This window comes from Labrus mixtus, chromosome 23 (assembly GCF_963584025.1).
Source record: "Labrus mixtus chromosome 23, fLabMix1.1, whole genome shotgun sequence".
NCBI lineage: Eukaryota > Metazoa > Chordata > Actinopteri > Labriformes > Labridae > Labrus > Labrus mixtus.
The window spans coordinates 3691765-3713267 of record NC_083634.1 but is presented as its reverse complement, the minus strand read 5'-3'; the positions used below and the strand labels follow the sequence as shown (position 1 = coordinate 3713267).

Sequence of the window (21503 nt, the reverse complement as noted above, 5' to 3'; positions counted from 1 at the left end):
TCTGTGAGGACATATTCTTACTGTCATGTTTGGCAGAATATAGGTTTGTCATGACTGTGTCTTCACCCACGCATGTTGAGGTTGAGTGCTCCGCTCTAGTGGCACCATTGTGTTCGAGCTGTGTGTGTGTATTTTGGCAGGGGAATGGTCACAGCAGAACCACAGAGCACGGTCTGAATGCCCAATCAGACGAGGGAATCGAGAATAGAGACATATTCTCACCACGAGTCTTCTGAGGCGAGATATACAACTATTATTCTTCCCACAAGCACAGAGCTGCCTCGGCCTCCAGCCTTCAGTGTCTGCAGGTTCAGATGAAGGACGAGGCATGGCTCCCAACTATATGACCTGATGGCCTGTGACCACACAGAGTTTTCCATTACATGTATGTTGCTGACGGTGGCTTCGAGCTGGTTTATGCAAAGACCTCTGATACAACTCTTCATCTTTTTCCTGCAGCAAAAGAGCACACGATGTCCTGTTGCTATTTTGGATGTTTTCCAGTCTTTCAGTAAGCAGAGATGTTAGGTTACTGAAAATTAATAAGTAGTTATAGTTACTGCTTACTACCATCAAAAAGTGACTGAGTAACTAAGTGAGTTATAGCATTATAAAGTAAATATGTATTGAGTAGAGCAACTTAAGCCTTCTTTTGGCTTCAATACTCATATTATTGTACACATTATTTAGTGTTGCTGCAGCAGTGTTAGTATAAAGTAGTTGGCAATAAAAACCTGATTCTGATTCTGATTGATTTTCACATAAGATCCGCTTCTGATAATGAAATAGTCTAGCAAAGGGTAGGCTTTTGGGGCGGCACCAGATGTGGCCAATCAACTTTCAAGGGGGACTTGTGCCACTCTAGGCCACCCCTCTGGAAAACGTCCTTTCTTTCTATTACAGTAGGTGTAACAGTTTGAACAGGTTGGGTTATATTGGGTTGAATTCCCCCAAATGTCGTTTTGGATCACTTGAGTTTTGGAGCTTTGATGGCCCATCATGGCCTAGTGCTTATAATGTCTTGATTCCTGGAAAGGGCTCTGAAAAAGAACACGTTTGGAAACAGCAGCTCACAGATTAATAAGACAGATGGAGAGCTACTCCCCAGCCACGTTGACCGTGTAGATCAGGATGCCTTTTGTTTATCTGTGAGGCATATCATTCAATGGGGTTTATAATGTAAAATATATATAAAATGTTTTTTTTGCTGCATGAGGGATCTTGTCAGCACTAGTTGCGATGTTGACGTTTAAATTGCAAGGAGGTACAAAAGTATATTTACCACATCTGCAATGCTTGGAGACCACCACGTCTTCCAATCAAGTGGCAACCTGCACTGTTAAAATATGAGGAAGTGCAAAGAAACGTGCAGCTCCTCCAGTTGCCTCTTGAGGCTGGCTGGAAATGATCTGTTTACACCAGATAACAAAAGATATATTCAAGTGTTTTCATGATAAGGGGCGTGGCTTAGCTGACTGAAAAAGTGGGCGTGTTCTAGCTGTTGTCTCGGAGGCTTAGGGCCCGCCTTAACTCAAACTCTTTGACAGTTACTTGTCTGATCATCAAGTTACACGTCATCTACACTCAATGTGGGATGTCACCGACACTACGTTCGTGTTTGATCACACACTGGTTTCATTAACGGGAAGACAGTTTATTTTTATATTGTGTAAACTATGATGGCAGCTGAGTGACGCATTGCATCATGAGTGAAAACGGTGTGATATTTTCAATATGAGAATGCCGTGGAGTCCCTGATCTTGCTATGACGCACAACCAAAATAACAGTATCAACAAGTATAAACCCTCCTTCACTGTCTTCTAATAATCATCCTGTCTCATCTCAGATTTGATTGACAGCCGTCTTGGCCACAGCCTTGACAGAAGCAATCCATCAAAAACAAAAACCCGCCTCCTAATTACAGACATCAATTACTTTACTTTACTGTAGGGGATGAGCAGAAAAATTACAGTGCAAAGAGTTCATGGATGCACAGGAGACTGATTTTATCTATCAATCAAATGCATGGCGTCATGAATACAGATCACGCTGCAGCTTGCCATAATTTAAAAAACCTCTAACGCAGGCGTTCATTATAACGAGTAATTACTAACTCCTCTATTTACGTCTCGCCTTGTGAATAAAGCACACAGTAATTGGACAATTACATTCGTCCTCCAAAGCATATGTGACCATAATAATTAGCAAGTTTTGACACATTTTATTTGCATTGTACTTTGAAATGTATTGAAACCTGACTGATAATTGCATGTCTCACTTCTGGAATTATTTTATCTAAACTTACATAACAACCCCCCCCCCCCCCCCCCGTGTCTCCAGCTTATAAAACCCTATTGTCTGCGACCCAGCGTAAGGACAACTGGCATGGTTCCATTCCTCTTCAACCCCTTCCCCCCCGTTATGATTATCCTTTTTAATTGCACCATTCCTACCCCAGAGGATAGAGCTTTAAAAAAATAAAAATAAAAATATCGTGCAAGTCCGACCATAAATCATGTCTTCCCTAAAAAGAATGGGGCGTCTTTTGATCCTTTGACTCCATGCAGCCTTTTGGCCGCCCCAGGGACTCCGCCGGACTTCTGATGTGTTTTCCAAAATAACTTGCAGTACCCTCAAGAGCACTCCAAACTCTGGTACAAGACACAGTCAGACTTAAAGTGAATCATCCACCTTATCCTGATATTAGTACAGACAGGTGCTTGAAAGATTTTAGCACTGGTGATAGTAGCCTCTGTCCTCTGTTGTCCGCTGTCAACATCCCGTCGTCTAACTCCTTTTCTTCCTGTTTTTTACTTCTTACTTTTATGTCCACGCTGTCACTCTTTCCCTTGGCAGGCAGCCCCTCTCTAGCGTCCAAATAACACATCAGAAAAGCCTGACTTCTGAGGTCTACAGCCTACAATTACCCACGCTTCCAGTCCCCAGTTTCCCAGTAGACCAGAGACACCTATTCACACTTAAGTGCCATCTAACCATTGCTTTTATCTCAAGATAATACTCGAGGGCAAGGTATTTTAAAGTCAAAGAAGTAAAAGGTGTCTCCATCAAAAGACAGTCATCACATTGCGGGTAGAAGTCAAGAGTTCCCAATGTGACTGATTTTTTTTTTTTTACGGGCAAACAGGCAGTGTGGCGGAGAAAGGCGAGGAAAGACAAGACGCTGTTATCGTTTTTGTTTTTTTCACCTTTGTCTGCCATTTTGGATTTAGGTCACTCCAGGATAACAATTTGTAAAGGATTTTGCCCTGTTTCTGTAAAGCCAACATCTGCTGTTAGAGGGGAAATCATCTTCTGAGATGGAGACGATGGGTTAACACAGCTGCTTCCAGGGTTTTTGTTAAGTTTTAATTCAATCCCTGTCCACTCTTGTTTGGCAACAGCATTCACACTTGGCGGTATCATTTGGTTTTCTTTGTTTACCTTGGGCTCCTGCATTGAAATGTCTTATAAGCACATGCATTGTCTTGTATGTCTTGTGTGTTCGTTTGGATGATTTTTTCAAGGAATGCACAGAGAACAATAATTACTAACATAAATACCATTGTAGAATATAGATTTGATTAATTACATTGAAGGCTGATCCAAAAATGTTTTTCTAATATCTTTTTTTTAACTTTGAAAATCTTTTTTTCCCCTGCATTTGGACTTAAGGGTGTCATTATGTCTCTGTATCTTTGACCCTTGAACTGAAATATTATTAAATGATTGCTGTCTGACAGATTTTCTGAGTCCTCTCTGTGAGGCAGCATAAAAAAAGTGAATACCTAACACGTAATACTAATGTAGAATTGTCTTGTTTATTTACAACAAAGCAAAGTCAAATTAGTGCAAGCTGATAACTAGTTTTTTAATGAAGAAGTGGACTAGTTTTGCATCAGACACTACATATTTAATCAGATTTGGACCAGTTTTGTAGAGTGATTTAGTGAGATGAAACATTGGAGCTACAGGACCCACCTGTGTCTTTAAATCGTTTGTTGTTTGGGGAAATTCGGGGTTCTCAGTGCAGTATGTCATTGGACACGTATTGAACATGCTTATGTGTATTAAGTGGCGCCACCCAGAGATATGAATCATTGGAGCCAGGCACAAACCCCGTGCTGTTTTTCAAAAAGCCAAGAGGGTCAAAGACATTGCCAAAGCTAATGTGTTGTTAAGGCCATGTGACCACCGTAGAGAACCCCATCCTGCTACAAGTGTTCAAGCACCGTTACAAAGACCCATCCCGTGTTAGCATATGCCTGTCCATGGTCCTTTACAAGCATACACAAGCAGTGGCTGAGCATGAATAACCACTGCACTCGCTGTTCACTAACAACAGACAAGACAAAGACATTCACGGATTGAGACCGAGTCAAGACCAAGACCAATACCAAGGCAGGGAGAGACCGAGACAAGACCAAGACCAAAACCATAAATATCACTGTAAAATCATCATCTTTTGTGCAGCAGGCGTTTTCCTTCTGATCACAGTAATGAAGTGGAAAAACCGCCTGTCAGTGGTGGTCTTGATCGGTCTTGATTTAAAATCCAGAGTCCGCCCAGTCTGAGACCGGCAGAGTAAAAATGCTTCCAAAAAGTGGTCTCGAGACCAAGACCAATTTCGAGTACTACAACACTAAAAGCAGGAATATGATACATTTCTCCTTAAGGCACATACTTTATCAGATATACTTCTGGTACTTGTAGTCATTATTTTCCTGCGTATTTGCACTTTAGTTTATTATCATCATTATAAGTATTATTGATCCTTTACCTTGGATTTTAATGAGCTACCTGTGGTATATTTGGATGTCATGTTGACATGTGCAATTTCAATCCTTTGCTTTGTGAATTATTTTGGAACAAGCACCTTTATTGTGTCTTTTTTTTAATAAGTAGAATTTATCAGAGACTATAAGAACAAATGGGTGTACACTGGACCTATTCTTAAACCCTCTTTGATTCTGAAAAGTGGCTCTAACTTAGACAGATCTAAGCTGGTGTGTGTTCATGGCCACCATCCAACAACACTTAATGGACAGACCAAGGTTGACAGTGGAACAGCTCTTTCCTGTCAGTGGTTTTCTGGAACAAATCTGTGTGGGCCAGCCTGCTCTTACCTTTGAGGTCCAGGTTGCGGGCTCCATTGGAGTGCTGCGTCACGGTGCGTGAGTCAATCTTGAGGGTGTGTACGTTGTTGGCGTCCCGGGACACCACCACGTTGTGCCACTGGTTGTCATTGAGCGGCTTGTCTGAGTTGCCCTTCATCAGCGACGGCCCGTTTCCGAGATCAAAGACGTAGTGGACGTAGCTGTGGAGAAGGATGTCAGAGTAAGCAGAGTGTATGTTTCTGTTCATGTGGTCTTTATTAGAAATCTGACACAATGGTTGTTTTTAGCTGTTTTCGGGGTCACCGGAGGCAAAACATGACGTAAAAAGGACAGCCAAGATGGCGGACGAAGTGACAGAGTCGGACAATATAATGATTTTATTTTCCGAATATATCAATGCTATGCTTCAACCTATCAACGACCTTGAGGAAAAAGAAAATACTGGTGAGCAGAAAAGAGTATGAAGCAGCTTAATAACACGATGCACGGTCCCCTCAAACTTGCTCTGAGTGAATTTTCCTGAATATTCCCTTCCCTGCATTAACACTTCCGGGTGAGTACGTGCAGCTCACCCCATACACAGTTTTGTTCTTGTGTCAAATCAACACTTGAAATAAAATAAATCAAAAAAACACTGAGAGCAAGCTGGAATCATTTTTGCAGAAAATCAGTACAATCATTTCTGATTTGGCTCTCACTTGAAATTCAAACAACATTTACTCATCATAACATGTTTCCTTTGAATGACAAACACTAATGACAAGTCACACTCAACAACACTCAACCTCAGATTCTCACGATTGGAAGTGATTGGATGGGATTACATTCTGCTCCCCTGCTTTAGCTCGGATGTTTTCCGGTCTGTACTCTAAGAACACATTTTTGAGACAAATAACATTTTCCGGGGCTGCACATGAGGCCTGGGATTTCTTCTTTTTACTCACTTGTATGACATGTAAATATAGAAAGCTGCTTTTGTATAAAAGCCTGTTTGCCCAAAGGTAGACAAGGTGGCACAGCTCCCTCCCTTCACACAAATATGGCTGCCTTTTGTCTTTCAGGTTAAGGCTATTGAGGCTGTTTCATTCAAGGTATGGGCTTTTTTGTTTCTCTACCTCCATTCCAATTCCTTTATGTAGCCTCTTGTCTTTGTGCAGCAGAGGCGGCTCAGGCTTTTGTGTTGAAACTGTGCTGAATATAGAGCACAAGAGGAAGCAAAAGCCTCTGTCTGATACTCTAATTATGAACGGCTTTTGGGGTGATACAATTCACAATTCAAGACTTGTTATTTCCGGTTCGTGCAAGCCTCTTCACGCTTTAGTTGAAAAATTCACCACATACTTTGCCGGTCAGAGAATTGCTTTGTGCTTGCAATTATGCACTTACAGTTATCTGCTAATAGATACCCAAGAGACTCTCTTTTTTTTTAAACTGACATATATATGTCTCCTCTTTCTGTTTTCTCAACTATCATCAACCAGCAGTTCTCAGCTGAGCTTTTAAGACTGCAGATTATGATTACTCACCATATATTAAAGTCCCTTTTATCCAGCCGAGCATGATTCATAGCAGCATTCAATGACTCACTGCTCTGTGTTAACTTAAGAGAAAAAACTTCTCACTTTCTATTCTGTTTTGTTCCTAGGTAAATACAGTTTAAATGATAGCTGAAGGGATTCTTTTGTAGAGTGTTTGTTGGTGACCAACTGAGAATTCACCAGACTTCTTAACATGAGTTTGATAACTTGAATCATACACTTACCGGATGGTTTATACAAAGCTTTTTAGGTGTTTGAAGGCCTTCTCTGTTGGGACGTTATCAAGGGAAGCAACTAAAATTGGTGTACATTTTTGACAGCAATGGAAACTTTTTTATTCTTGTGTGTCCCGTCTTTTTAAAGGTTTCTTTTGGGGCTTTTTTTTGCCTTTAATTAGAGACAGGACAGTGGATAGAGTAAGAAATAGGAGAGAGAGAGAGTAATGAATTCCATGCAGGATAAGAGCCACAGGTCGGAATCGAACCCGGTTCTCCGCTTCAAGGTCTACAGCCTCCATACATGGGGAGTGCTCACTAACCACTAGGCCCTAAACCACCCCTAAACTTTAGGGTGTGGCAACCTGTGATTGGCAAACCACAACCCTGGTAATCTGTAATCTAGGATAGAGGCCTACCACTTCTGGCTCCTAAAACCCAAAAGTTTCAAAACACTACTCCAAAAATCAATGGATGACATAACGGTGGGCATGCTTTCTATATACATAAACATTTAAACTATTAAAGTTGTGTTTTTTTATGTTTTCTGTGAAATGTAGATTACCGAAAAAGTCAAACTAAATCAGTAGTTACACCAAACACAAAGAGGATTGGTGTAAATCCCCCCCCTCGCACAGTAACCAATAAAGAAGGGATCTGTCCATGTTTTAATAATTTATGAACCACTTTATTGGTTTTCATTGCCATTTGGAGCCCGCTTTAACTTGACACTCAAGGATTTAGCATTTTTGCATTGGCTTTATTTTTTCACTTTCACTTTCACAGTTTCAATTCACTTTTCTTGCCAATAAACAAATTGAAATGCAATAAAACTCACCCTTTGACGAGCTCCACGACAATGAAGTCGCTCCCGTCTCCAGAGTTGAAGAGCATCAGTCCGTCGGGCGTGGTGGTTTTGAACTGAAAGAAGAGGTGCATGGAGGCGTAAGCTTGTAACGTTGCTAAAGCTAAGTAGCTGCCTTTCGTTCGAAACGTCACCGGATCTGCGATGATGTGGCGCATGCCAAAGCGGGCGTTCAGTTCACAGTAGGAGATGTCTCCATTCTTGCACTGGTCTAGATAAGGCAGCCCGTTGAAGGTCAGGCCCTGGAGATGGCCGATGAAGTTCGAGGGCACCACGGAGATGAAGCGTCGCTCTGTCATGATGCCGGTCTCGATGTTGTGGAACTCTAGACGAGTGTGGGCACCAGTCATCTGGCCTGAAATGGTGGAAGTTAAAAAACAAATGAAAAAAAAAGAGTAGCTTGAGCAAAGACAGTAATAAATTGTTTGGGAAACACTTTAAAATAAGGTACACAAACTTTGCAACTACCCAGTATGATGCCTCACTTCATTGTCATAAGTAATCAAAAGCTACTCTATAGAATTAGAAGAGAAGTTTCTCACTATCTACCCATGAACTAATGGTTAACTAGTAGTTATTTCCCCATTGACATATGCAACAATTTGTGTGGTTTATCCAGCATTCATTATCCGTTAAATAATCATTAGCTACTCTAGAACGTGTGATGAAGAAGTACTCACTATCTACCCATTACTTAGTGGTTACCTGGTGGTTAGTTTCCCATTCGTTTCCCACTAACTATACAAAATGTGTGTACTTCATTGTAAAGTGCTACCATATCTTGCAGGGCTCAAACAGGCAAGGCAAATTATCCTTGGAGAACATATGTTTCATTTTAACAATGTGAAAGGACAATAATGACACAAAGAGGACATACATTATGTAGTATGTTGTAAGGTTCGAGCTAAACTTCCTAAAGTTAATTACGTGGAGATTGTTTGAAAATCGTAGCATGATCAGGCATTTCAAAGTCGACTTCAAAAAGACAATTATAAATTAATTTAACTAAGAAGCAATGTTAAACTGTATTTGATTTAAAGTTATTGACATATTGTTCGACATTTCTTTACCATTCTAACTTGCTCTTGTGATTGATTTTAATCGCTTAACAAAGATGTATTGGTTTGTATAGCATTCTATTTATGTGAGCTTTATTGTGAAGCTTTTATTTTGAACCTATTGTTGAGGAAAGTATACGAGCAGTGAGTGTGTTGTTACTGCTCTACAATCCAAAATATATTTTGTTCATACGAGATGTGGAAAGTAATGAGCTTGGCAAGCCGCCGATTTGAATCTTCATTCTGAACCCTGGCCAGCTTTGCAAGGTCTTCCCGGACACATGCTTTCTTTTCTTTCCTGTGAACCAGTTTGGGAACCAGTGGGAACTTCACAGGGTCATTCCTTTGCTGTGGCCTCAGCATGCCCACTTTTCTACTTTTCTACATCTAACTCACACCTTGTTCTCACCTCTTCCTCTCATCCTTTGTCCGGCCATCTTTCCGCCTGAGGCCACAATACTGTGAGTGCCTGTGACTACCTCATCTCTTGACCTTTCATCCTTCTCTTCCTATTTTTTTAGAGGCTGGCAGAGCCTGTACCTCTGTATCCTGCATATGGCTGCTCACTCACAGCTGATATGTGTATCAAAAAAAACATCCCCCCCTTTGATTACTCTGTGTTTAGTCCGAATTGCATATATCCAATCATGTAAGCTAATTATATATTGTGTACATTTACCCAGGCTGAAACTTCTTTGTTCTTAATCATGAAACCTTAAATAGAAGCACAGTTTTCTCACATCATCAAATATGGCAGCTTGGTCTGCAGCTTTAAGCTTCAACATGTGACTATATTGGTACCACTAAGCTTCAGTTTGGGATGTCCAGGGCATCAAGGTCAATTTTACTTTAAAGAAATAGCAAATGGTCAGTTAGACCAGTGTTTTTGTAACAAAGGAATTTATGAAAGTTTTCTGGAGAGGGTCACCACCAGAGGTTGATGATGCTACATGTTTATGGGGGTCCTTGGCATGGGAAGTTTGGGGACTCCTCGGTTAGACTAGCAAAAGAGACAGTACAATGAGCTTTGATAAATTCAGCAACATCTGGTTATATTTTCAATATGAAGCTTGATGAGAAACATCTCAAATCAAATCGAACAAAAAACTTCTAACAAATGTTTAGAACAGATTTTCACCACCAAAACTACTTGGTTATGTTAGGAGAAAAGAGCATGGTTGGGGTACTTTTTGAGTATGGTTGTCACACAAGGTATGCATGTGCACAACTAACACATTATGAAATATCTAAAGTAAAGTTCTGTAACGGACAGTTAAAAAAAAGAAAAAAGTCAGTTTTTACCATTTATTTAACATGGGAATCCAAACTCTTTTCTACTGAATGAAAGTCCTTCGACAAATCCATCGCCCCTGTCCTCCACATAAAGCGAACTTTTACACTAATACTGTGCAGACCGTTTACCTTTTTCTGGAGGAGTTCTTATTGTACTGTGTCATAATTTGTGTCACTGACCAAGCTGCTGTATTTGACTGTTTTTTTTGACAATCAGATGAGATGAACTAAAGGTTGACTGTGTGAAAGATTTGTACTCAAACTGGCCATTTATGTTTAATTACAGACACAAAATATAACAAATCATTTTAACTCCAGTGATAGCATGACATTTGCAAATAAACACTTTTTTTGTTTTGTCACATCGTGCTGTAAATATCAGTTTAATAATAAATTAACAAATGATGTCTGTTTCATTATCACCATAATTACTCACCTTCCTCTTTTAATGAGTAGTTTTAATACGAAATGGCACAGTGGTTGACTTTCTGTCAGCGGATGTGTTATTGCGCGATAATACATGTGGATTTCTGACTGCTTTTAATTTTCAATTAACTGCTGCTTTACACAAATTAACACATCTGAGTACCAAAATCAACTAACCTTCCACTGTGACATTATCCACAGACAGCTGCAAGCTCTTGCCTCTTCGCACCACCTTCACAGTGTGCCACTCGTTGTCGTTCAGCTTCTGCCCCGCGAACAGTGTCTCAGGTCCTTTGCCTGTGGTAGGGAGGGGGGGGAATTCAAATCACAAACAGCTCAGCAGGAAGGCTGTGTGCGCCTTCTCACGCACCCACCCACACAAACACACACACACACCAAGCCACAGAGTTCACACACAGCAAGCGACAGTGCTAGTGGAGAAAACCTGCATGTTTGTAAAACACATTCACACTATGGATTCTCCCGCTATACTGGAAATGAAAGGAATCAAATATCCGGCCTGACAGACTGTAACGTTGAACGTCATCTGAGGAGCTCACAGCGCTGCAGCAGGGTGTCATCAAAGACAGTGGGACAAATAAGTCGTAACCAGCTGCGAGAGAAGATTAGAAAAATGCAGCCGACGAGGACCGGAGATTCAGTGTTTCAAACATCACATGTTGTCATGTTCCGTTTTCACGGTGCATTTAATATCTAACTTTAGCACAGAAGGAAATACTCTTTTGATGAGCAAGACCAAATGGTTTAACTGCTCTCCTCCTTAATTCTCCCATTTCCAACTTTACCAGGAGACAGATTGATGCAACATTGTGTGAGGCTGCACAAAAAGGCTTATTAGAGCCATATTTACGTAACTGTTTTCAAAGTGGGGAGAAGCTATTCATATGACAGCACCTCATCACATTAACATTAAAAGAAATGTACGGCATCGGGGAGTCACAGCAGAAAACAGAGAGAATTTTTGATTGCACCCTCTTAAGTGTAGATAAGAAGAGAGCGTAGCCTCTGGTGGCAACATGAAACAAATGTGAAAGTGTCTTAATATGCATACTTTAAAGTGGCCAGCAGGGGGCAACTCCCTTGGTTACAAATGTTAGCCCTCTTAGAAACCAGATGGGAAAATAACCCTCCTTGTCTTTTGACTTATTTCATCAGTAAACATCTACTTTAAATTATTGTGTAAATGACTCTAGATTTAGAGTCAAATTCTAAAGCCATCAATTTTTATTTTATCTCGGCTAAGAATTATTCATACAATTGCAAAATTGGGGCGTGGTCGAGCTGACTGGCAGGTGAAGGCCTTATAGGAGGCTTAAGCCCCACCTCATTTCATCAAAATTACTTTGCATTGTTTCTAGATTCATTAAAAGTTAGGTGGAGAGGGCATCTCCAATTTGGCGAGCACCATCGTTTGACTTCATAAGGCCACTTTAGAAACCAATGGGTGACATCACTGAGATTACGTCCATGTTTTATACAGTCGATGTATGGAAACAAGCCTGCTGAAATGTGACTTGCTAATACTTCTCATGCAACAAACAGGAACAACAACTCATGGGACACCAAACACCTTGTCCCTCACCCACAGGCTCAGCATTTACATGGAGATATCTATTAACAGAGATGAGGTCTTTGCTATTTTTGATTGATAGGTTATTTCCATGGACGGCTGTCAACCATGATAGAGGTGTAAACACCCATATCATAAGTCTCATCCAAGTATGGACACATCTTGGGGGGGAAATGGCCGCCAATAGCCAAAATGCCCAATTTAAGGCTTCAAAATGTACAAACCCTAGGGTGATGTCACAGTAGTTATTTCCTCTGTATTTACATTGTTACAATTCATTTAGCAGATGCTTTTGTCCAAAGCGACGTTCAACACTAATCCACTGCCACTGAAGGAGCAATGCAGGGTTAAGTGTCTTGCCCAAGGACGCATCGGCCATGTTGGGCGATTGCTGGGGATTGAACCCTCAACCTTCCGGTTGAGAGGCGACGACTATACCAACTGAGCTACAGCCGCACTTATTTACATATGTACAGTAATTATTTATTTGAACCCCCCTCAGCCATTACCAAGGCCACAACTATTTATACTGGGGTCCATACATGCAAATGTGGCACAAGAGTTCCCAAAATGATATCATTAAGGAAACTAAACAACTAAAGCAAAATTGTTAAAAGACAATAAAAACAGTGTATGACCAGACCATGATGTTATTCATTGGTCAGGTCAAAGTGGTGGCTGTTTCTGGTTGAAAGCTGTATCAAAGTTGTTTTTTAAGGATCTAAAAAAGACAGGGTTCTGACAACAACAAAAAAGAAGAAGTCATCCCTCATATATCTTCAGACAGCTGGAATGAAGGCTTGCCGGTGGTGGTGGGCGTGCAATCAGTGATAAGAGGAAAGGAGGAGGATTCTGTAAACAGCAATATAATGAGGAGAGACTTCCACCTCCATGGCAGCAGAGGCAGACGGAAATAGCAGAACGCCGGAGGAGACCAGTCGCTTCCATTAAGCCACCGTCTGTGCTCTCTGCACTTTGAGGCAGCACCAGAGAGAATGCAAGGGGTCCAGTGTGGTCGGTAAATAAAGAAAGTGTGACATCAAAAGACACAGGCTTTCTCACACCATTAGCACTGATGATTTGTTTATTACAGATCTAATAAAAGAAATCTCGCTTCACTTCCAGGAACAGTGGCCCTTGTCTGACTGGCTGGCTGGTGCCTGTGCGTATTAAACCTAAAGGTGCTCCAGTAGATGATATAGTACCGACTCGTGAAATATGATTGCCCCCTTTCCAGTTGTGTGTGAAATTATTTAGTCTGGAGGAAAAAGAAATAGAGCCCCGTCGATTGAAGGCCCAGGCTGGCAACTGGAGAATTGTTTTCTCATTTACTTTACTGTTACTTTTATATTATTATTATTTTTTTTCATGGGCTTTTTGTCTCCAGCCACATAAAATTGGATAGAGAGACTTTTTTACCCAGCATGTGTGGAGGAAATATAAAGAAAATGGCTGCTATATTGCTTGCAAAAAGAGCAAAGTGTGGATGAAAGTTGTGAACAAAGAAGTTAGAGCTTAAACAAAGAGGGAAAAACTCCCCAGAAAGGAGAAACAGGCCAGACCGGCTGATGTAATATTGTAAAAGTTCAAGGAGCCTATTGCTGCTCCAATGAATGGGAATGGCAACCCTTTAGAACAGGGTCCATGTAATATTTATTTAGCTTGGCGGCTACAGGCCGCAGGAGAGCAAAGGCCGCTGCTGCACATATAGCAAGAGCTATTTGACCGTAATACCTTTTACAAGAGCGGGGCAAACAATATAAATGCTACTCTAGACGGGAAAGCAAAGCAACAGAGAGCTCAGGGCGAAAGGTGGCTTGAATGCAACAAGCGGTTGTAGGTGCAAAAGATAGTAACAACAATACAAGAGGAAAACACGGAAGTATTAGGGATGCCAGTTCACTGACACATACTTGTGTTAAGTAATGGGCTACCTCTGATCACTAGTGAGAGTCATCTACAACAAAGGATTTTTTTAACTGGTTAAGCAAGAATCATTTTAAGTATGATGTGTCTGTATGACCAATGGAGACAAATCAAACCATGAAAGAAACCATGCTCGCTGTCACTGTAGACCTACTCTTAATGCTTGTCCCCTCTGGCACGAGGAAAAGCCAAAATGGACGGCGATAAAGTACAAGGAAAACACAAGAAAATCTAGGTCAAAAAGTAGATCCTGAGTAGAAAATGGTAAATGGACTTGAGCTTGTACAGCACTTTTCAATACTTCTGACTACTACAAGCGCTTTCTATGTAAATTTATCATCATAAGTAACGAATCCGATTCATACACATTCATATGCTGCAGAAGAAAATTCAGGGTTAAGTGTCTTGCCTAAGGACACATCGGACATGTGAGCATTCAGGAGCTGGGAATCAAACCTCCAACCTTCTGGTTGAGAGATAACAACGACGACTCTACCAACTCTGCCACAGCCGCTCCAAGTAGTAGTACCTCCTCTCCTCAGACACGACTGAACATGTAGAAATACACTTTGTACAATGACTTTATTGGGGTATGTTGCTAACGATCGCTTTATACACAATATTGCTATGACCATATAAAAATGGTCTAAGTCGGCTTTGCATCTATGTTGTCATATAACTGTCAGTAATCTTACACTGTTGCATATAGACACTTAACCTCAATACTATGCATCCTGCAAACAGTGGTGTTAAAAGAAAGTATAAAAGAAAAGGAAGTTGCATCTTGCTTTTTCTCGCCTCCAAAAACAAGTACAAACAACAGTTAGATTGAGAAGCTGTGTTGGTGCACAGGAACAATCAAAACGACACAAAAACAAAGTTTCTCATAGCTCCTTTAACTTACAGAATTCAGCATATTTTTTTCCATTGGCTTGATGCCCAGATCACAGTGCAAAAGGTATTACATCAAGAAACAAGACTGCATCCGAACCACGTATTGAAAAAGTGCGTTGTGTTTGGCTTGATGTGCCCAGGTAACTCTGCAAACAAGGAAGCTGAGAGCTATGGCTCAGGACTAAATGAGCTGCTAAGCCTTTAATGCAGCCAGTGGCAGAGAGAAGTACTCATTGCTCGAAAAACAAAAGGAGGACGCAGGGCTCATTAATAAAAGAGCTGGGCGATTATTAAAATGCAATTAATTCTTATCCTGCCACTTGTGCCCTCTCACTTTGTCTTGCAGATTTAGCAGGGCGAAAGGGCTGTGATCAGATAAACAGAAACTTCCTCTCACTTCATCTCTCCGTCTCTCTTGTTGCCTTTTTCCCTCTCAGCCTTCCACTTTTCTAAATGCCTCTCATGGGATGCTGAAGAGCTGTCAGGGAGATTTCTTAACTAGTGTTAAAATAGACAGGATTGTGGATTATTTTCATTGACTCTGTCAGCTACGCATAAATGAGAGGTGTGATGTTTGCAGGCTGTTGCATAATTACCACCAGTCATCCATCATTGGCTGCTGTGTTCTCTCTGTAAACAGCCTTGATTAATGCAATCGGATCAATGGAACACAAGCCGTCAGCTAATGGCTGCAGGTTGTTGCCATCAGTCTCTATTCAGGCTGTGTGCATGCTGCTGCAGCACAAGGTGCTTCAACGCACTAGTGTAATTATCATGTCTAAAGCCTAATCAAAACAACTTGAAAGATTGAAGTTCGTCATCAGCGTGCAGTGGGCAACGATGGCGACATATCTGTCCTGATAATCAGGAAAAGAAGGGTGAAACATGTTTCTTTCCCTCAGTGTGTATGAATGAATGAGTGGCAAAGAGATTAGGATCGTTTCAGACCACAGGTGAAATCTGTAGCTACTCAGAAGTCAAGTGGAGGTGATACTGAATATATATTCATTCAGTTAATACATGAACATAGAGAAAGTACAGGCTTGGATATGAGAGCACTATGAGTACAAAGATTTAAAAAAAAAAATAAACAGACCCAATTTGCAGGTTTTAAAAGTGGCCCTGAAAACGTCAAATGAAAGCAATCCCATTCCCCCAGTAGTTATCTCCTTCATACTTCTGTAGTCAACAAGTATTAAGCATATCTACACTGTAGAGGTCATCGCAGTCCTGAGCACTACTTGTGTGTTGGTGTGTTTGCGTAGCTCTGAAATACTCGCTCAAACAAACGATGGTTGGCAGTGCGATTTATTTGCTAGTGATATCGATATAGTTTCCAGTTCCACCACATTCTCTGCTTCTTTGTTTAGAGGAAACTATGGTGACTGAAACTTAGTGTGTAATGTTGGAGTTGAAGTTGAAAAATAGTGGACTAGCGTTCTTCGTCCTGCAGAATTTTTAAAATGGCGGCGTAACCGGAAATGTTGCCAATGCAGGAAATGACCAATCACAGGGCTTGCGGTCTGTGTTGTTTGTTGTTCAATGCCTAGTTACATTTACATGAGGTATACATGGGCCTCTGAGTAAAATGTCTATTTTTTACAATCTTTTCCAAATCCTCATAAAACTTACGGATATAGCCTTTGATAGCTTCAATCAACAGAAATATCCTTTCACAGTTTACAGACAATGAGGTTAGACTGCAGCACTGTGGCCATGTCCTCATTTACTCAAAAACAAAAGTGAAACTTAATTTAGGATTAAAGCCGCATCTATACTCCATGTCACTAGGCGGCAGTATAACGTTACAAGGCATAGAATCAGTCTCATGGCATAGAAAGGCCATGACAGGTTCTATGATAGTGGAAGAAAGTGTTAATGGTATGGAGGCCAGCTAAAAGTTCTGATTTTCCTGAAATCTATTTTCCCCATTTCGAACCATAATTTAAATTGGAAACCATCACAATGAAGCGTACCCCCTAACATGTATTTTTAGTGCTGGCTCGCAGGCCCAATGGGACTACCCCTCCTCCTAAAGAAAGGCACAAAATATTGGTCGTTAATTATCTAAAATATGTATCATTGTTAGCTTTATGCAGTAACACAGCAGAGGGGCCACACTAAGGTCTTCTTAGCTTAACTGTTAAGGGAACCAAAAATAATATAGTATATGTCTGAGGTCACAATTAAAAAATACTAACAAAAATAAATGATGTTCCACAACTTTTTCTGTCCTTCCTTAATTTATTATGCCTCTGAATATGTATGATGGAGAGAGGTAAGGATAAGAAGTGGTGCTATTGAAAAACAAACGAAAAACTGTAAAGCATTGAGAAACTAGGGACCAGGCCATCACCTCTAACAGACAAATCTAGGGGTAACACTCCAATAATTAGGATAACTTCATAACTCTGGTGGGACTGTCAATGTCAATGTCTTTCCTGAGGTGCTAAATATGAAAGACAAACTGAGTATGTTGCCATGAAGTCAACTCTAAAGGACGATATGAAATGGAAGATGATAAAACATCGAAATGATGTGTATTATTTTGTACATTTGTTATGTTCTACATGAAACAAATTAAGGCGGGTCTAGCTATTATCTCCTTTGTCACTCAGAATCATCCACAGCTGACGCTGGGCACACAGCAAAGCCAAACAAGCCCTCACATCATTGTTGTTAAGCTAACAAGTGCGCTGAAGTCTGATGCTAGCCTGAGGGCCATGAGCCGGCCAATGAGACACGCTCAGTGCTCGCAACACTAATGGCCAGCAAAACAGTGCCACAGCATGTCAGGGCCAAAGGCTAGCAGGCTTCTGGTGTTACAGTGGGTGAGAACAGAACCAGCCATGAGTCACACAGTCATGCATGGGGGGGGGGGGGAAGACGGCCATTTGTCAGGGTCACTCAAGCATATGCAGTTTGAGTGTTGGGCTTGCAGGGATCAGGGGCTACTGCAGGGTGTGTCAGCAAGTCAAAGGGCCAGAACTCGCTAAGAGGGATTGAATGTGATAATGTGTCTGAGCTAACAAGACACTTTATACCCAATCACTTCAGTCACACTGGTGCCAAGACTGAGCGGTTTGAGAATTAAAACCTACTGTACAGTGTGGTAACATGACAAGGGAGTTAGGAAGAAACCAAGAGCAGGATGATCTGCTGTAAACATTCATTCCAGCCTTTAATTTACTCTATACTATACTGTATCTAATGTTGGCTATTGAAGTTGTGCGGTATGTCAATCTGCTATAGTGAAAAAGTGGTCGTGTATTTAGAAGTGTTGTGTTGATTGTAAAGCGGCATCAAGCGTTGAACGCAACCCTGCTAGGCAGCTTGAAGCTCGGTGCCAAAGACTGCAGAAAACATAGACGCAGACTCGGTGAGGTCACCCAAAGGAGTTTGAAGCCCAAAGATGGCAGTGGCCATATTGGAAATGCTATCTCCTTCTAACTTGTGATCAATCTAGAAACAGAGAAAACAAGTGAGCTTAATCCAACTGGCAAACAGCTACAAGTCATCCACCTAATTATGCACATTTTTGAATAACTAATAGGCATCAATAAAAGAATGTATGCCACCTGCAGTGTGTACCAATAAAGAAATGATGATACCTAATTTGTTTTATTGTAACAGTCTGTAAACATGATTATTTCTGCTCTAAAAGTGGACACTTTAGTATTAGGTGGATTGGGCATTCCTTAACTTTTGCAGCCAGCCTCAAGTGGACACTGGAGGAACAGCATTTTTTTTGCATTTCTGTATTGGCTTCATTCTTCAACACCGGAAGTTGGCCCTGAGGTCGATCCTGGGAGGAGGGGTTTTGAGACCCCCTTCCAGTGGATAGCAAAAAACTGACATCGACAAAGTGCAGGATAAGTCATAAAAAAAATCTCCAGGGAAAGACAAGCTCTAAAATATCAATAGGCATACCTACAGCATTACTTTTTTGTGATCAATGAGCCAGAAATCATATATATGTGATAATAATGTCAAGATGTGAGAGGAGACTTAAACATACTTTTTTATTTTTATTTTATGGGAGCTTTTATGTCTGTTCTTTTCTGATCACCTTTATGATTACATTTCTGTTCAATTAATCAAAACTGAAGCATTGTAAAGTCCCTGATCTGCCATCAAAGAACAAAATAAACCAAACAGGACATAAAAATCCTGAGATATGGAACAATGATGCGCCCTGAATCTGCCACAAAGCCTTTTATTTCATCTCAGCACTGATTCAAGTTAACAGTGAAACCTGAGCTACAGAGTAAGTCGACAGTACTATAACAGTACATCCCCTTTTTACAGCAGCAGCATTATATCCTCTTTCTACAAGTTGTGACAGACCCTGCCATCCTCGAGTACAGTATTGAAAGCCAGTTCAAGCTCTGTGATTCAAATCCCCTGCAAGAGAGCATAATGATGAGGAGCTCGCACGCTGGGCTTTATAAGGTCACAAGTTTCTGCAAAGTCATACACATTTGTGTATCTACAAACACACACTCAACAGGCACCCATGAGAGAAAGGAAAATATAACAGTGGACTGCAGTCCAATTAAAAAGAGGCTAAAGCAAAGATGCCCACTCCTCAGCGTTTCATTCTCAGCTCAGCAGCCCCACTGTGAGGAAAGAGGGAAGGACGCCGATGCTGAGTGTCGTGGAAAAAAAAAAAAGGAGGACGTGAGGGAAAGACGGCGTAAGGAGGGGCGAGTGAAAAAAGGAGGAGAAAACTGAAAATGCAGCGATGAGGGCGGATAGCAGATGATTGAAATTGATTTTTCATGCAGAGCAGCAGAGGAGGATAAAAAAAAGAGGGAGTGAATGCTGACCAGGGGGAATTGAACTGCCTGCTGTCTTTGTGGATTCATATGAAAAAGAGGAGGAGAGGAAAAAAAAAAAAGATGTCTCCATAAAATTCCTGCTTAGCGAGACGGACAGCTGCTGTAATCAAAGTGGGAGTATGTGTATGTGAGAGTGTAGGATTATTTATGTTCGTGATTAGCATTTCACTACCAGGTGATGGACCTCAGGCAACCCCCTGCTGTGCACCCATCTGGGGAAGCAAGTCGAACGTGAATGCACTTTGCTATACACACACACACACACACAAATATGGAAATGCTGGTGCAGGTGAATACAGATATGAATAAATGTAAATTGGATACACACCTTGTACAGGGAATATCCTGTGGGACTGTCATTCTATGTGTTGAAAGGATGCACCAGAGTGTTGGAAATTAATCAAGGCAACGTACACTTCATGATGTGTTGTTTTCTAATTGTGTTGCTCTGACCGGCAGCAGCTAAGCATGTCTCGGATATGAAATGGCGATCTGAAATTAATTGAATAAGTTGAAAAAAGGACTAGCCTTCGTGGGCCAAACACACTTCTTCTGAGAGAAAAGCAGAAAAGTACTCACATACTGTACGTTAACACAGCATCAACGGCCACTTCCCCCTCTAAACCAGCGGCTTATCAAATATTCAAACATGATATTCTTAAAAAGAAGACACTAAGAGACTCAAAATGCTCTTACTAGCATATTTCTCTGTTGTTTTTTTGCTTGTTGTCAAAGTTATGAAGACCTTAGCGTCTACTGAACAATCAATATTGAGCTAATAATTCACGTATTCATGTATAGATGTCATGTCAACATGAACCTGCCATAACAAAGACATGTAACTAACCCTAATCTGTGTTGTTCAAAAGTGAAGCCAATGCTGAAGTACAGAAAGCTGCAGTTCTTTGAGTTTCTACTTGAGGCTGGCAGCAAAAGCCAAGGAGTCCCCATGTGGTCTCATATGAAAATGTCCATTATTAAACCAGAAAGAAACATCTTCACTGCCTGGCTCAAAAGCAAATTTGATACCGATAGCTCATTTCGTTATGTACACTTTTTTAATAAAATGTATCCATTTGTTTGCTATAAGTGATATTCACAAAGTTGCATAATTAGGTGGACACCTTGTAGCTGTTTGCTAGGAAGCGTAAGGTCCCCCTATTTGCCTGTTTCTAGATTGATTCCAAAGTATTTCCAATATGGCAACCGCCATCGTTCAGCTTCAGAATGGCTCTTTAGAAACCAATGGATGACGTCACTGAGATTACGTCCATATTTTATACAGTCTACGGTCACAATCCACTCTGATGTTTAAATATGGTCAATGTTGGTCACTCAAAGCCAACTCCAGTAAAATGTCCAACTCCAGTCTACACACACACATGGATAACTTCATGGTAGCTGTGCTATAGTTTTATCCAGGGGAGCACTCACAATCTATCAGTTTTTACTGATATTTAATCATCATTTATGCCCTGTCATTTTAACCCTTTCAAGCTCTTGATCCATCATGATTACAGATCGGTATAGACAACAAAGTTTTTATAAAAACACTGATTTCCATGAAAACGAGCGACTTGCGTACAGGAGTGAAGACATTTCTTAGGTGTACTGTAGGCTCTTATAGGCTGTGAACTGATGGCTAAATGGCTTTCTTGCTTCCTACATTTGTGGGAGGTGTGTTTTTGTGTGTGTATGTGAAGAGAGAAGGTGTGAGAGCTTGCTCTTCCGGTCAACCTTG

General features: G+C 40.9%; 1 protein-coding gene across 6 annotated transcripts in view; it reads right to left on the bottom strand.

Moving 5' to 3' along the window:
- nrxn2b (neurexin 2b) overlaps positions 1-21503 on the bottom strand; it is a 702861-nt gene that overhangs the window by 379782 nt on the left and 301576 nt on the right. For all 6 annotated transcript variants that reach the window (XM_061031595.1, XM_061031601.1, XM_061031599.1 and 3 more), the window contains 3 exons: positions 10688-10807; positions 7707-8088; positions 5125-5315 (listed from right to left, as the gene is read on the bottom strand). In XM_061031595.1, the coding sequence (XP_060887578.1) occupies positions 5125-5315; positions 7707-8088; positions 10688-10807 (693 nt within the window). The remainder of the gene's footprint in view (positions 1-5124; positions 5316-7706; positions 8089-10687; positions 10808-21503) is intronic.